General features: G+C 36.3%; 1 protein-coding gene and 1 pseudogene across 1 annotated transcript; both read left to right on the forward strand.

Annotated features, from left to right (window-relative positions):
* Positions 1-2,128: 2,128 nt before the first annotated feature.
* On the forward strand, positions 2,129-3,067 carry LOC110289831 (olfactory receptor 5W2-like). Its single transcript, XM_021156227.1, has one exon. It carries the CDS (start codon positions 2,132-2,134, stop codon positions 3,065-3,067), a length of 936 nt encoding a protein of 311 aa, XP_021011886.1. The 5' UTR covers positions 2,129-2,131.
* A 9,722-nt stretch (positions 3,068-12,789) lies between these two features.
* LOC110289848 (mitochondrial import receptor subunit TOM20 homolog pseudogene) lies at positions 12,790-13,311 on the forward strand (annotated as a pseudogene).
* The last annotated feature ends 2,621 nt before the right edge of the window (positions 13,312-15,932 follow it).

Below are 15,932 nucleotides of genomic sequence, written 5' to 3' on the forward strand. Positions count from 1 at the left end.
TCAGTGGTTAAGAGCACTGACTGTTCTTCCAGAGGTCCTGAATTCAATTACCAGCAATCATATGGTGGCTCACAACCATATATAATGGAATCAGATGCCCTCTTCTGGTGTGTCTGAAAACAGCAATAGTGTTCTCACATTTATTAAATAAATAAATAAATAAATAAATAAATAAATAAATATTTTTAAAAAGAATAAACACAAATTAATATGAACACTATCAAAAAGGATTCTTTTCTTTTTTAGATTTCTACTTTTACTAGAATCCTATCATCTCATGATAACCATAAGGCACATTAGTAAAAGTAGTCCAGTCAATGCCTGTCATTAATCAAGGTAAAAGTTGAAATCAGTAATAAAGATGAAAATGGACCACTTTGGTATAGCTTTCCTGATTTAAAAGGGAAGGTATGCTCAGACATCTAATTACTTACATATGATTAAGATAAAAAGTAGAGGAAGAGCCTTAAGAGAGTTAAGTCCCAATAGTCTCTGGTTGAAATAAATGGATCTAGCTATTGTTCAGGTGCAAGAGGGTAGGAGAGGAAGACACTCATCGCAGGTAAGTTTCTGAATGAAGTGCTTTCAAACAAAATAAATTCCATTTCCTTTTCTTTAAAATCAATAAAACTCAATTGTTTAACCCTGCATTATTAGGCAGAAAAAAAAAAGAAAAAAACAAGTTTTATTTAATGGTCAGTGATAGTCTTCTTTCAATGTCTCTATATTTTTATTAGTAGGGATAATTTTAAGAGCAAAACATGTTTGTTTGGTTTTTTATCAATGCAGAATGCAAGTTGTTTGTTCCTATAGGAAGACATACTATTTATCAGGTGGTTGCCACATGCCAATTTAAAATTTGCTCTAGAATTAGTCAAATAATTCTGGTCATTCCACAGTGAAGTTTCTTATATTTGTTTATCCAAACCCACATGCAAGAAAAAAAAAACATTGAAGTTGTAAAAAATGCACATTTCACAGCCCAATTCGAGTTCTTATATAAACCAAAGGGATAAACAGCTGCCTGCAATAAATACACAGAAGTAAGTCTACTAAGTAAGTCGGGGACTGTAATTGTTAATTTCTGTTATAAGGAAAGAAAAAAATCAGTTTTTGTGAATAGAGTGACACAGGGTATATCAACCACTTCAGGACTGGCCACGTGTTCAGTAATGACCAACAGGTAATAGACTCTGCAGGCTTCTTGCTTTGCCTTTACCTGGTTTCACATTTTTTTTCCAACCCAGGGACAAGGAATTTTATATTGTTTTCTTGATTTGGGAATTTTCTTATTTTGTTGAGTTTTTGTATGTTTTTGAGAAAGATATTAAAGTTTGTTGGATAGTGGTTGCGAGAGTATCTGGAAGAACTTGGAGAGAAGAAGAATAAGACAAAAATACATTTAAATTTAAAGTTTGTTTTAAATAATGAAAATATGACAAAAGGTAAAACTTAAAAATGGCCAATTTAGAAATCAATAAACAGCAGAAATGTTTGCTGTTTTCTGTCACAACTAATTCTTCTTCTGAGTTTTACTTATTTATTTGGTTTTTGTCATTTGTGCTCATGTAAGTGATATTCAGATGTGGCACATATCGGTAATTAGTGACAGACATTTCAGTAAACAATGTTTCATACTTATAATGACATAATACCATAATTATTTTTATATATTAAATCTTAGATATCTGTTAAGGACAAATGCTGTTGAAGCAAAAGCAGTGACTAATAGCCTATAACAACTGAGAACCTTATTCAGCATATGGTATTTTCTATTATCATTAATATTATTATTAATATTATTATATTGTTTAATATCACCTATAGCCTATCAGATATGGAACCAGGTTTTATATATTTAAATATATTTCTTAATAATAACTGAAAAAGAAAATCAAAGTTATACAGATCAAATTTTATATAAACATTTACTTCACCTTTGTAACTTCACTGTACTGATTTAAAAATTTTTTAAAAAAATGTTTTCAAACTTTATAAAAATTTATTGAAGGACTAAATAATGTTATGCTTAGTTAAATTCAAACTGTTCTATGCTTGTCCAGTAAAAATGAACACTTAACTATTATTACATTGTTTCTTTTATAAATTTTTAGACCAAAACCAAAGAGTCATGGATAAGGGGAACTGCTCCACATTGACAGAATTTCTCCTTTTGGGAATTACCAATAACCCTGAGGTAAAAGTGTTTTTATTCATTATGTTTCTAGTTGTTTATCTTACTAATCTGCTGACAAATATTGGAATGATCATTTTGATCAGAATGGATCCACAGCTTCACACACCAATGTACTTTTTTCTCAGCCACCTGTCTTTCTCTGATCTTTGCTATTCCACTGCAGTTGGTCCTAAGATGCTTGTAGACCTACTGTCTAAGAATACATCTATTCCTTTTCTTGGCTGTGCTATGCAGTTCTTCACTTTCTGTATATTTATAGATGCTGAGTGTGTGCTGCTGGCAGTGATGGCATTTGATCGATATAAGGCCATTAGTAACCCCCTTTTGTATGCAGTAGATATGTCCAGGAAAGTGTGCTTCCAATTATTGACTGGTGTTTACTCTGTGGCATTAGCAGATGCTTTGATACATACAACATTGACGTTCCACTTATGTTTCTGTGGGTCTAATGAGATTAATCATTTTTTCTGTGATATTCCCCCAGTGTTAGTACTGTCTTGTTCAGATACACAGGTCAATGTGTTAGTCATATTCACCGTTTTTGGTTTCATTGAACTGAGCACCATCTCAGGAGTTCTTATCTCCTACTGTTACATCATCTCATCAGTCTTGAAGATCAACTCTGCTGCTGGGAGGGTAAAAGCTTTCTCTACCTGTACATCACACCTGACTGCTGTTGCAATTTTTCAAGGAACTATGCTCTTCATGTATTTCCGGCCAAGTTCTTCCTACTCCCTAGATCAAGATAAAGTGACTTCCCTTTTTTATACACTTGTGATCCCCATGCTGAACCCTCTGATTTATAGTTTGAGGAATAAAGATGTGAAAGAGGCACTTCAAAGAATAAGAAGTAAAATGTGTTTAAAATAATTGGCTTATGTGTATGACATACTACACTATCTTCACTGGACTGTTTTCTAGAATTTACTCTACATACACATTATGGCTGTTAGTCTGGTATTTTTCTGGAAGAGGTGTATCTCTGACATTTTTGCCTTGTATTGAGACTCTTTTTCTTATATTGATTTGCCTTCTCCAGCCTAGATATGAGGTGTTTTGCCTTCTCTTATTGTATCTTGTTTGTCCTATTTGGCTGTTGTTTATTGAATGCCTGCTGTTTTCTGAAAAGGAAATAAAATCTACATGGATCTGGGGGATGGGGAGATGGAAAGATCTGGAGAGAGTGGATGGAAAGTGCAGTCAGGCTGTATTCTATGAGAGAAGACTCTATTTTCAGTAAAAATAAAAACATAAATAAACTCAATTTCATGAAACTTCAATTATGAAAAAATGAATTTATTTTTATATTTTATTGTATTTTAGCACTAGAAATGAAATCCAGAACCCTGTGAATGTCAGTCAAGTATCCATATATATATATATATATATATATATATATATATATATATATATATATATATTATGCACATATATATGCATACATATAAGTTTACGTATATGTATACTCCAGACCATTTCATTTTATTTTATTCTTATTAAGCTTTATAAAACAGGTAGTAGTAGCATGATAAAAACATGTCCAGTGGATATGATAAATATTAATTATAGGGACACTTAAATGAATCATCATTAGTCTGAAAATACAACTGGAAAAAACTTGGGGTCAAATGTCATAAGTCTAATGTATCAAGGAAAAGTTTCTTGGCTGAATCTATTAAATCACAGAATTAAGAAAGTAACTACTGAACAGAATTTCTGAGATAGGTTTGAAATAAAATTTGCTTCTGAACAAGCTGTCTATACTTTTGTTTCTTTTCTCCAACTGAGGTTGCAAAAACCACTGACAGAAATTACTTAAAGAGGAGATTTACTTATTTTTTCTCATAAATAATGAAACACAAAGAAAGAAGGTATAGATTGCTTTGTCTATGGGATCATGGACCTACAGAAGTGACCTCCTGAGTGATACTAGGCAGGGAACAAACAGAATTCTAATTAGGGATTGCTTCTAACCTCAAAGTCATGGTTTAACACCCATTCCACCACCACATTACTGTTGGAAAACACCTTTAGTTGTGCAAATAGTTACTCTAGTAACCAATTATTTAGTTCAGTGAGACTTGCTAGACATTTTACCAGAATACTCATCCCATATTCTGCATGTGCTCACAGCTATCTCGTGAAAATGCATTTGAAATATGTTCTAAGAGAACTTTAGTGTGAACAGCCCCACTGCCTCAAAATTCCAAAGTCCCTTTGATGTTATTATCTGTAAAATACAAAATTGGTTATATATTTCAAATATAAAAAGGTTACAGAATAAATTTTTTAAAGCTCAGCAAGAGAAAATCAAATGCTTTACCCCCATACCCTGCATCTAGTCTCATCTCCAAAAAGTTTATGTACCCTGACCTGATATCTGTCATGTTTACATCAGACAAGGACTCTTCCTTGGGCTAGATACATTTACTGCCTTTCGTGTTCTTCAGAAGATATTCTGTATTGCTCACATCTCCTATCACGAGATGTGAAAAGTTTCATAGAACTTATTTTTTTTTCCAATCACAACTACACAGAGAGGCATCTCAGATCATTTATTCAGGGAATCTACCCTACTATCTATTATCTGGACTAAGCAGATTTCCTCTGTACTTGTGTTTAAATCCTTGAAAAGTCAGCTCCTAGCATGGTGTTGCATATTGCTGACAGGAAATTCTTCCTCAGAATATAAGAATGACTTAAATGACTGCAGTGTCCACATTTCTGTCACAGATCTTCTCCTCCAAATTCACAGTAGCAGATCTGTTCATGTTCTGGTAGTAGCATGTTTAAATAATAAATCTGGAAACTCTTACACATTCCTTCTACAAAGTAATTGCAACATAAGCAAACCACTTAGTCAGGTTTGGCAATATGATACAAACTCTTATTACTAATTCTCTTAGATGGTCAAATAAATGCATTTGGTCTATGTTTTAAAGCATGTTTTAGACAGCCCTGGTCACAAGACTCTGTATTCTGGAATTATCAAATATCAGTTCCTTCACTCATTCCCTCAACTTTTTCCTACTACTTCCAATCATCAGTGATTACTAAAAACTTCTGTGGGATTCACAAATAATTCTCCCTTCCCATCTCTCACATTTGTTAAATATTCACAAAAGATTATTCCCCTATAAAAGTGCTATTTTATGATTTCTTTTCCTATTTTTTGACATTTGCTTTGCAGTTTTTCAAATTCCTCATGTGCATATAGCTTTTTTCTTGACTTCACATCCATCCCTCCACTCAGCTCTTCACTTCTGTCTCCTTCTAGTCTTAATATCACATCAAGTCCTGTTTGTGTATCCTGTCTACTCATGGATATGTTGTCATTGCCTGGATCATAGTGGACTGACCAGAGAACATACACTTCACAGAAATTGACCATTTTTCCTCAATCAAACATCAATGAACAATATCTTCTTACCACATTCTGGAATTGCCTGAGCAAATCTTTTTTTTTTTTTCCTCTGCTGAAATACTGAAATCAGGCATCCATTTGTGCTCTGAGTTAGTGAGGTCATCTCCAATCCAGAAAATATTGTTGTTCCTCTCTTCCCACAATGTCCAGCTCTAGTCACTTTTCCTTCTTTTCCAAGATGCTCTCTAAGACTAGATAAAACAGGTGTCATATACATGCCTTAATTATATCTGAACAAACCATAGGTATTTTCTTTGCTTTTTTAAGATACTTTCTTTTATTATATTTTAAATGTTATTCCCTTTCATAGTTTCCCCTCAGAAAATCACTTATCCCTTCCCCACTCCCCCTGTTCCCCAACCCACCCACTCCCATTCCTGGCCGTGACATTTCCCTAAACTGGGACATAGAACATTCACAGGACCTAGGGCCTCTCCTCCCATTGATGACCGACTAGGCCATCCTCTGCTACATATGCAGCTAGAGCCACCAGTCCCACCATGTGTTTTCTTTGATTGGTAGTTCAGTCCAAAGGAGTTCTGGAGGTACTGGTTAGTTCATATTAATGTTCCTCCCATGGGGCTGCAAACCCCTTCAGCTCCTCAGGTAATTTCTCTAGCTCCTTCACTGGGGACCCTGTGCTCCATCCAGTGGATGCTTGTGAGCATCTACTTCTGTGTTTGCCAGGCACTGGCAGAACCTCTCAGGAGACAGCTATATCAGGCTCCTGACAACAAGCTATTATTGGCATCTGACATAGTGTCTGCTTTTGGTGATTGTTTATGGGATGGATCCCCAAGTGGGGCAGTCTCTGGATGATCATTCCTTCAGTCTCTGCTCCAAACTTTTCTCTGTAACTCCTTACATGGATATTTTGTTTCCCCTTCTAATAAGGATTCTGAACTTCTGGGCTAATATCTATTTATCAGTGAATACATATCATTTGGGTTCCTTTGTGATTTGGTTACCTCACTCAGGATGATATCCTCCAGATCCATCCATTTGCCTAAGAATTTCATAAATTCATTGTGTTTAATAGCTGAGTAGTAATCCATTGAGTATATGTACAACATTTTCTGTATGTATTCCTCTGTTGAAGGACATCTGGGTTCTTTCCAGCTTCTGACTATTATAAATAAGGCTGCTATGAACATAATAGAGCATGTATCCTTATTACATGTTGGAGCATCTTCTGAGTATATGCCCAGGACTAGAATTGCTGGATCTTCCAGTAGAACTGTGTCCAATTTTCTGAGGAACCTACAAGCTGATTTCCAGAGTGATTGTACCAGCTTGCAATCCCACCAGCAATGGAGGAATGTTCTTTCTCCCACATCCTTGCCAGCATCTGCTGTCATATGAGTTTTTGATCTTAGCCATTCTGACTGGTGTGAGGTAGAATCTCAGGGTTGTTTTGATTTGCATTTCTCTGATGATTAACGATGTTCAACATTTTTTTAAGGTGCTTCTCAGCCATTCAGCATTCCTCAGTTGAGAATTCTTTGTTTAGCTCTGTATCCCATTTTTAATAGGGTTGTTTGGTTTTCTGGAGTCCAACTTCTTGATATATATATATATATATATATATATATATATATATATATTCCGTCCCGCGGGATTCAGTTATTTGTGGGTGCGAGGGGGACTGCAAACCTGTAAGGAAATGAGATTGGAAGAGAAAAGAGAAGCTGATGACCAAGTAGAGTGTACCTATCAAGGTCTCTGTCTATTAAGCTGAGGTGCCTTGTTTTAAAGCATATGTCCCAGGGAATAGGGAGGGGTCAAGGGGGAATTAACAAAGAACAAAGAAGTAGGCATCTGCTGACATGAGGGCCAAAGTCAAGCTTCAGGCGGCGGGCACTCTGCTTCTTATCTCTGAAACATAGATCCTCCTTGACAGCCTTAGGGTGTCAGGCCGGGCTCAGGTGTAACTCATGTCCTTGGATGGCATGGGAGTTCAGGAAGAGATAAGGAAGAGGGGACTATATTTCAGCTTTTACAGCCTCAAGTGCCAGGAAGGGAACAAGGAGGAAGAAGTGACAACCAGCTCCTAGCATGAGGCCATTTGGCCTGTCAGGGTGGGAGATTGTGAAGGGCTCAAGGTATGGTCTCTGACATCTCCCCCTTCTGAATTAAATTTAATAATAATAATTGTCTCCAAAGCCTGAGGAACTAAGGGGACCCTGCATTAGCAGCAAAGGTGGAAAACTGGAGACCAGTCGCTCTTTCTGCCATGGTGGGAGGAGGATCTTCTTTGTCTGAGTCCTGGATATCCAGTTGATGGTAGTGGACTGCAACTGGCTTACTTAAAGCAGCTTCAATCTGTGACTAAACAAAACTGGTCAATTTTCTAAAGGCCCAAGGACCAAAAGATAAAAGCAGCAAAATACCCAAGAAAGGTCCCAAAAGGTTGGGACGTAAGGTGGTGACCCAAGGAGAAGTAGAAAACCAATTTTTATACCAATATTCTTATTTCTCTCTCTTGTGTTTTCTCTCTTCTAAACTAATTCTAACCTTGTCTATGCTATCTTGAACTAAGCCAGTCTTATCAGAATAAAAACAACATTCTTCTAATATCTGAAATTTCTGTCTTTGTAGCCTTAATATTTGTTATATCCTGCCTTATTGTTGAGACAATTACATTTCTAAGACATTAACCTTTGCTTCCAATTTTTTATCTACAATAAGTTGCTAATATTCTTATGCATATCATTAACAAAATGAGCAGTATGCAGCTGTTGATCTAAAGCTGTGGTAGATATTGAAGTTAAAATTGCAATTAAAGCAGTAAATCCTAAAATTGCTCATTTGACCTTTTCCAAGTTTGCATTCCTGGATTTTTAAACTAAGGATCATTTCCTAAATCTAACAGGCAGCAAAACATAAGCAAGTCTCTTTAACAAAATCATAAGAGCAAACTCCTTATCTAAATTAGGATCTACACAATTAGTTAATTGACAACAATTACAATGAATATGAAAAGAATTGTCAAGATTGGTGATCTTAACTCTTAAAATTATCTAACAATATAGCATATAGGTAAGGTACAAAAGCTTTCACAGCTATAGGGGAGTTGTCCTAAATGGCCAAAAACAGTGTCTCTGATGAAATCTTGTTAAATACACTGTATCAGTCCCTTCTCCTCACAGGTCATCATTTATAGTTGTCCTCAAATTGACACTAGGTCGGCAGAGATAGGAAGTTTCTTCATCTTGTTTGCAAGTGGCACTCTCCCTGATTCCTCTTTCTCTGTGCACTCAACACAGTTTTCTTGTCATCACTGCCAGGGCACTCATGAAGTCACACGTCAGTCTGTCACACAAATCATTCTGGAAACTAGCATGCTTCTGTAGCATTCTGTGGAAAAAACAGAAACACTGCCCCCTTTTCCCCATATAAACTTTCTGTTCAGGACCATGCCATGTGTCAATAAGTGGATCTTTTTCACCTCACCTAGACATAATTATGTCTAGTTTTAGGATACCATGAGGCATTTATTAAGTTCTTTGACATCTAAATTTCAAAATTCTTAAAAATATAAGTATGATTTAAATAATGTGCATGGGGATATAATTTCTCCCCTTTTTTGTTTTTAAGAAGATAGAGTTTTTAAAGTTCCACAATACTTTGTCTTTGAGAATTATTAAATTGTTGACAAAACATCTCAAATACTTGACTGTTATAGTTAGTCTTAATATAACATGAACGGTGACTAATCACACTTTCAATTGTTTCTCTTGAAGAGCAGTTGTAACTAGAATGCTTGAAAAGTTATTACAGTCACATGTGTACAATTTATTTATTAATTAGAAATAAGAGAAAGTCCTTAAGTTGTCTCTGCGAATAACTATCTTCTAGGGAAAAACAGCTTGATTAGTAAGTCTAAAAACCAAATAATTATAAGGATCCTGAGTTTGTATCTTTTCAGGAGCTATCAGTTAAATCTTTATCAGTTATGTAAACCTCTATAACACAAAAGCAAATCCTGGGGGTCTTTTCCAGGCAACCCAGGACAATTTCTTAACTGCCCAAAACCAGTCTTATTAAAGGAACAGCATCTTTTCTTATAAGTTGCATACGCAATTGCAAGCTTGAGAATTAATAGCATCTGAGGGATGAACAATTTTTAGCAATTTTATGCTCTGAGATATAATATTGACTATTAATATACAGCTTGAAGTTTGATTGTTCAACATTTTAAAACACCATCTACAGCAGACAATTTAATTATCTGTGCTGAAACAGGAGGAAAGACAAAAGAATAAGTGTGTGATCCAATTCACATATACTTTTCTCCCATAGACGGGCTGTTTTTCAAACATAGTAAATGGGATGCATGCATGCATGAATTTATAGAAGAAATAGAAGCATGCATAAAAACAAATTTTTAACGTATCTTTGGGATAATGATTATCAATTTTATTTAAAATGATGGTATGCAATATATCAAACATCATCAATATTCTGTAATAACCAAATTAATGGCTGTTTGGAACAAGGAACAGACACTTATACATATAAGCAAACTTTGTACACTATAACTTTATATAAAGTAGGCAAGTCAAATCGCAATGTCTTGATAAATTCCACAGCCTGATTGACCTTTTATAAACTTTGAATTTAAACTTTATTTAGAACAACATCTGGGTAGGTCTGCAACAAGGCTCCTTTAGCTAAAAAAGAAGGGAGGGAGAGCTGAAGTCCCAGGTTTCCCTAGTCACAGTTTGCGAAACAAAAGAAGTGCCACACAAGCCTCGCTGAGGCTGCTTCCCTCTGAGCTCAGCTTCAACCCAAACACAAACTTTTCTCAATCTGAACACTCTGCCAGAGTCTTAGCCCAAAGATTATTCCTATTTTGAAGTATCTTTAAAGACCTGTTTTCTTGGGTTCATGACTCCAACCCTGAGTTACCAATTTTAAGCTAACTTTCTGTTACAAGCAAAAGGCTCCCTGCCCCTTTAAGAGCTCCATTTGCAATCAGCTCCCAGCAGGGCTTTTCCAGCTGTACTCGACTCCCAGCCACAGTGCAGCATAACTTATCAGTTTTTGCTGTGCAAAATGAGACTGCTTCTTAAACAAGTTAAATTAATTCAAAGGATAAACAACCAGCAGATAAAATTTTAACCATTTATATTTTTCAACATGAAACACAGAACAACAATCATTCAAACACCAAAACTAAAGCAAATATAAATAGACAGACATATGGACAATTTGGTTCACCAAAGACAGACAATAGACAGAGAGGGAATAGAACTTGATGTTTCAAAGGGACCCAGATATACTAACCAGAACTAAGAATATATCCATAGGAGCCAGAGAGGAAGTAGGATGTCTCCCATTTTTCTTCTGTCCCTAGGAGAGCTCTGAAATAGCTTATTTTCATTTTCTTTCTTTTTGGCTAAAAGGTCCCAAAGAGGGTGTAACTGCTTTTCTGAAACTTATTTTCTCTCTCTCATGTTCAGACTCTAATTCTTTATCTTCTTCTTCTGGGAATTCTGCCAGAGAAGGGAGAGGAGGCACAGTGGCAGCTTATGATAGTTACTCCTCAATAAGAAAAGATGGCTTGCAGGGACCACATCGGGACCCTCATTAGCTAGTTTATCATTTAAATCTCTACCTACCTTTTGCCATTTTTTTACAGTGTATCTCTGCTCCATCTATATTATACCATGGACATGCCTGGTCTATGAAAATAAAAAAGTTTATCAAGTCTTTCTATTTAACTCTAACTTCCCTTTCCCTTATTGCTAACTTTAAGCCTTTAAAGAAGGCTGCCTCTTTAGATAGCTTATTTCCCATTTCCTGAAGTGGAGATGAATCAACTCAGGGACAGCCAGCAGATAAAATTTTAACCATTTATATTTTTCATCATGAAACACAGAACAGCAATCATTCAAACAACAAAACTATAGCAAACATAAATAGACATATGGACAATTTGGTGGACAAAAGGACTTCTCTTTATTCTGTGAGCAGCGGAAGTGGTCCTTCACTACTTCTAATGTCTTATATTAGATATTAGCCCCCTATCGGATTTAGGATTGGTAAAGATCTTTCCCAATCTATCGGTTGCCATCATTTTGTCTTATTGACAGTGTCCTTTGCCTTACAGTAGCTTTGAGATTTCATGAGTTCCCATTTGTTGATTCTTGATCTTACAGCAGAAGCCATTGATGTTCTGTTCAGGAATCTTTCCCCTGTGCCCATATCTTTGGTGCTCTTCCCCACTTTCTCCTCTATAAGTTTCAGTGTCTGTGGCTTTATGTGGAGTTCCTTGATTCACTTAGACCTGAGCTTTGTACAGGAGATAAGAATGGATTAAATTTGTATTCTTCAACATGCTAACCACCAGTTTAGCCAGCACCATTTGTTGAAGATGCTGTCTTCTTTCCACTGGATGGTATTTGCTCCTTTGTCAAAGATCTAGTGACCATAGTTATGTGGTTTCATCAGATATTATTAACACTTTGATTAGTTGGGAGTTTTCCATTAGCTACTTTCTTGTACACAAACACACACACACATACACACCAAATACCTTATCTTACGAGTTCTGAGATCTAGACCGACATTTTGATGTAACAGAAAAATATATTTGGCAATTTTATAACCCTTCAGGAATTTGATGTTATTTCTTAGAATTGAAACTTCAGTATAGTTTTAGAGTTTAAAAATTTCTCAAAGATGGAGCATGATATAAGTAATCAATATCACTTTCACAAATTGGAACTATAAAAAAATACACAGTGCAATATATTCTATCAGTTTAGTTTTATCATTGGGGCTGTAAAAACATAATTATCTTGAAGTAGTGTATTTTTATATAATTACATACACAAACATACACATACATACAATCATTAATGTACATATAAATATTTTGAGTATATAAAAGCATCCACACATATACATACACTTTCAGACTTATTATATACTAGGTAAATCATAAATTAAAATTACCACAGAATATTTTGGATAAAGATGAGTGAACTGTGTGTTCATTTCCAAAGAAGAAAAGAACACACATTGGTATATGTCATTAAAATATTTAATTGTCAATTTAAACTAATTTGTTTCCCATAACAATTGTAACACTGATTGTGATTTTAAGAAAATATTGAGGGACTGGAGGCAGGCAGTTTCGAGCAGATCGATCGGTGGGTGCTAACCTCTACCAGGCGGGCTGTGGCAGGCTGTGGCAGGCTGTGGTGGGCTGTGGCGGCCTGGCATATGCCCCAGTTGAGCGAAGATGGTGGGCCGGAACAGCGCCATCGCCATAGGCATGTGCTGTGCCCTCTTCATCAGGTACTGCATCTACTCCGACCGCAAAAGGCAAAGTGACCCCAACTTCAAGAACAGACTTCAAGAACACAGAAAGAAACAGAAGCTTGTTAAGGAGAGAGCTGAGCTTTCCAAGTTACCTGATTTAAAAGATGCTGAAGCAGTTCAGAAATTCTTCCTTGAAGAGATACAGCTTGGTGAAGAGTTATTAGCACAAGGTGACTGTGAGAAGTGTGTGGACCACCTGACAAATGCCATTGCTGTTTGTGGACAGCCTTAGCAGCTGCTGCAAGTGTTACAGCAGACTCTTCAACCACCAGTGTTCCAGATGCTTCTGACCAAGATTCCAACCATTAGTCAGAGAATTGTAAGTGCTCAGAGCTTGGCTTTTGATGATGTGGAATGAGCCAGATACTAACAAGATAAAATCTCAGTAAAATAATTTGACAGCTTGGAAGCTGGTCACATCTGGGGCAAATTGTGCTGTCATGAACTGTTCCACAATGACATCTACCAAAGCGAATATGAAATTTGATAGATCCATTGTCTGTTCTATTTATTTTTCTGGTGAAAAGCATTTTGATAGAGCTTTTCATTTTATAAATACACTGAGTTAACCAAAATATCATGGATTTCCCTTTGTTCTTAAGACATGCAATTCAAATTTAAATATAGTAGAGTATTACTTATGTAAAAACTCCTGGTGAGATAGCCATTTATGCAATCCCCATCAAAATTCCAACTCAATTCTTCAACGAATTAGAAAGAGCAATCCCCAAATTCATCTGGAATAACAAAAAACCTAGGATAGCAAAAACTCTTCTCAAGGATAAAAGTACCTCTGGTGGAATCACCATGCCTGACCTAAAGCTTTACAACAGAGCAATTGTGATAAAAAAAAAAAAAACTGCATGGTACTGGTATAGTGACAGACAAGTAGACCAATGGAATAGAATTGATGTCCCAGAAATGAACTCACATGATCACTTGATCATCAACAAGGGAGCTAAAACCATCCAGTGGAAGAAAGACAGCATTTTCAACAAATGGTGCTGGCACAACTGGTTGTTATCATGTAGAAGAATGCGAATTGATCCATTCTTATCTCCTTGTACTAAGGTCAAATCTAAGTGGATCAAGGAACTTCACATAAAACCAGAGACACTGAAAGTTATAGAGGAGAAAGTGGGGGAAAAGCCTCGAAGATATGGGCACAGGGGAAAAATTCATGAATAGAACAGCAATGGCTTGTGCTGTAAGATCAAGGATTGACAAATGGGACCTCATGAAACTGCAAAGCTTCTGCAAGGCAAAAGACACCATCAATAATACAAAAGGCCACCAACAGAATGGGAAAGTATCTTTACCTATCTTAAATCACATAGGGGACTAATATCCAATATATATAAAGAACTCAAGAGGGTGGCCTCCAGAAAATCAAATAGCCCCATTAAAAAATGGGGCTCAGAGCTAAACAAAGAATTCTCACCAGAGGAATACCGAATGGCTGAGAAACACCTGAAAAAATGTACAACATCCTTAATCATCAGAGAAATGCAAATCAAAACAACCCTGAGATTCCATCTCACACCAGTCAGAATGACTAACATCAAAAATTTAGGTGACAGCAGATGCTGGTGAGGATGTGGAAAAAGAGGAACACTCCTCCATTGTTGGTGGGATTGCAAGCTTGTACAACCACTCTGGAAATCAGTCTGGCGGTTCCTCAGAAAATTGGACATAGTACTACAGGAGGATCCAGCAATACCTCTCCTGGGCTTATATCCAGAAGATGTCCCAACCGGTAAGAAGGACACATGCTCCACTATGTTCATAGCAGCCTTATTTGTAATAAGCTGTAAAGAACCCAGATGCCCCTCAACAGAGGAATAGATACAAAAAATGTGGTATATGTATACAATGGAGTACTACTCAGCTATTAAAAAGAATGAATTTATGAAATTCCTTGCAAATGGTTGGACATGGAGGGCATCATTGTGAGTGAGGTAACACAGTGACAAAAGAACTCAAATGATATGTACTCACTAATAAGTGGATATTAGCCCAGAAACTTAGTATACCCGAGATATAAGAGACAATTTGTAAAACACATGAAACTGAAGAAGAAAAAAGACCAAAGTGTGGACACTTTGCCCCTTCTTAGAATTGGAAACAATCAACCATGGAAGGAGTTACAGAGACAAAGTTTGGAGCTGAGACAAAAGGATGGACTATATAGAGACTGCCATATCCAGGGATCCATCCCATAATTAGCCTCCAAAGAATGACACCATTGCATATACTAGCAAGCGTTTGCTGAAAGGACCCTGATATAGCTGTCTCTTGTGAGACTATGCCGGGGCCTAGCAAACCCAGAAGTGGATGCTCACAGTCAGCTATTGGATGGATCACAGGGCCCCCCAATGGAGGAGCTATTGAAAGTATCCAAGGAGCTAAAGAGATCTGCAACCCTGTAGGTGCAACAACATTATGAACTAACTAGTACCCCAGAGCTCTTGACTCTAGCTGCATATGTATCAAAAGATGGCCTAGTTGGCCATCACTAGAAAGAGAGGCCCATTGGACATGCACACTTTTTATGCCCCAGTACAGGGGAACGCCAGGGCCAAAAAATCAGAAGGGATGGATAGGGAAGTAGGGGGGAGGGTATGGGGGACTTTTGGGATAGCATTGGAAATGTAATTGAGGAAAATACATAATAAAAATATTTAAAAAAGGAAAAAAATAAAAAAATGAAACTCCTGGTGATTTTAAAAGGTTGGAAAAGAATATGAGGAATAGTTGAATAATGCACATTCTAAAGACTAGAATATTTTATTGTATGTTGTAAAATTGGGTTGAAATGTGTGTTTGTGAAAACTGAGCATTAAAGCCTTATAGAGACAAAAAAAGAGAAAATATTGATAATGTTTATACCTATTAGAAAATAGGCTAGTCATTTTCATTTTAGGGGTATGGGACTCCATGGTCCATAGCTCTGTGTTTAAATTTTCTCTGTCTGAAATA

The sequence above is a fragment of the Mus caroli genome, unplaced genomic scaffold, assembly GCF_978045245.1.
Source record: "Mus caroli unplaced genomic scaffold, Mus_caroli_1 scaffold_2, whole genome shotgun sequence".
Classification (NCBI taxonomy): domain Eukaryota; kingdom Metazoa; phylum Chordata; class Mammalia; order Rodentia; family Muridae; genus Mus; species Mus caroli.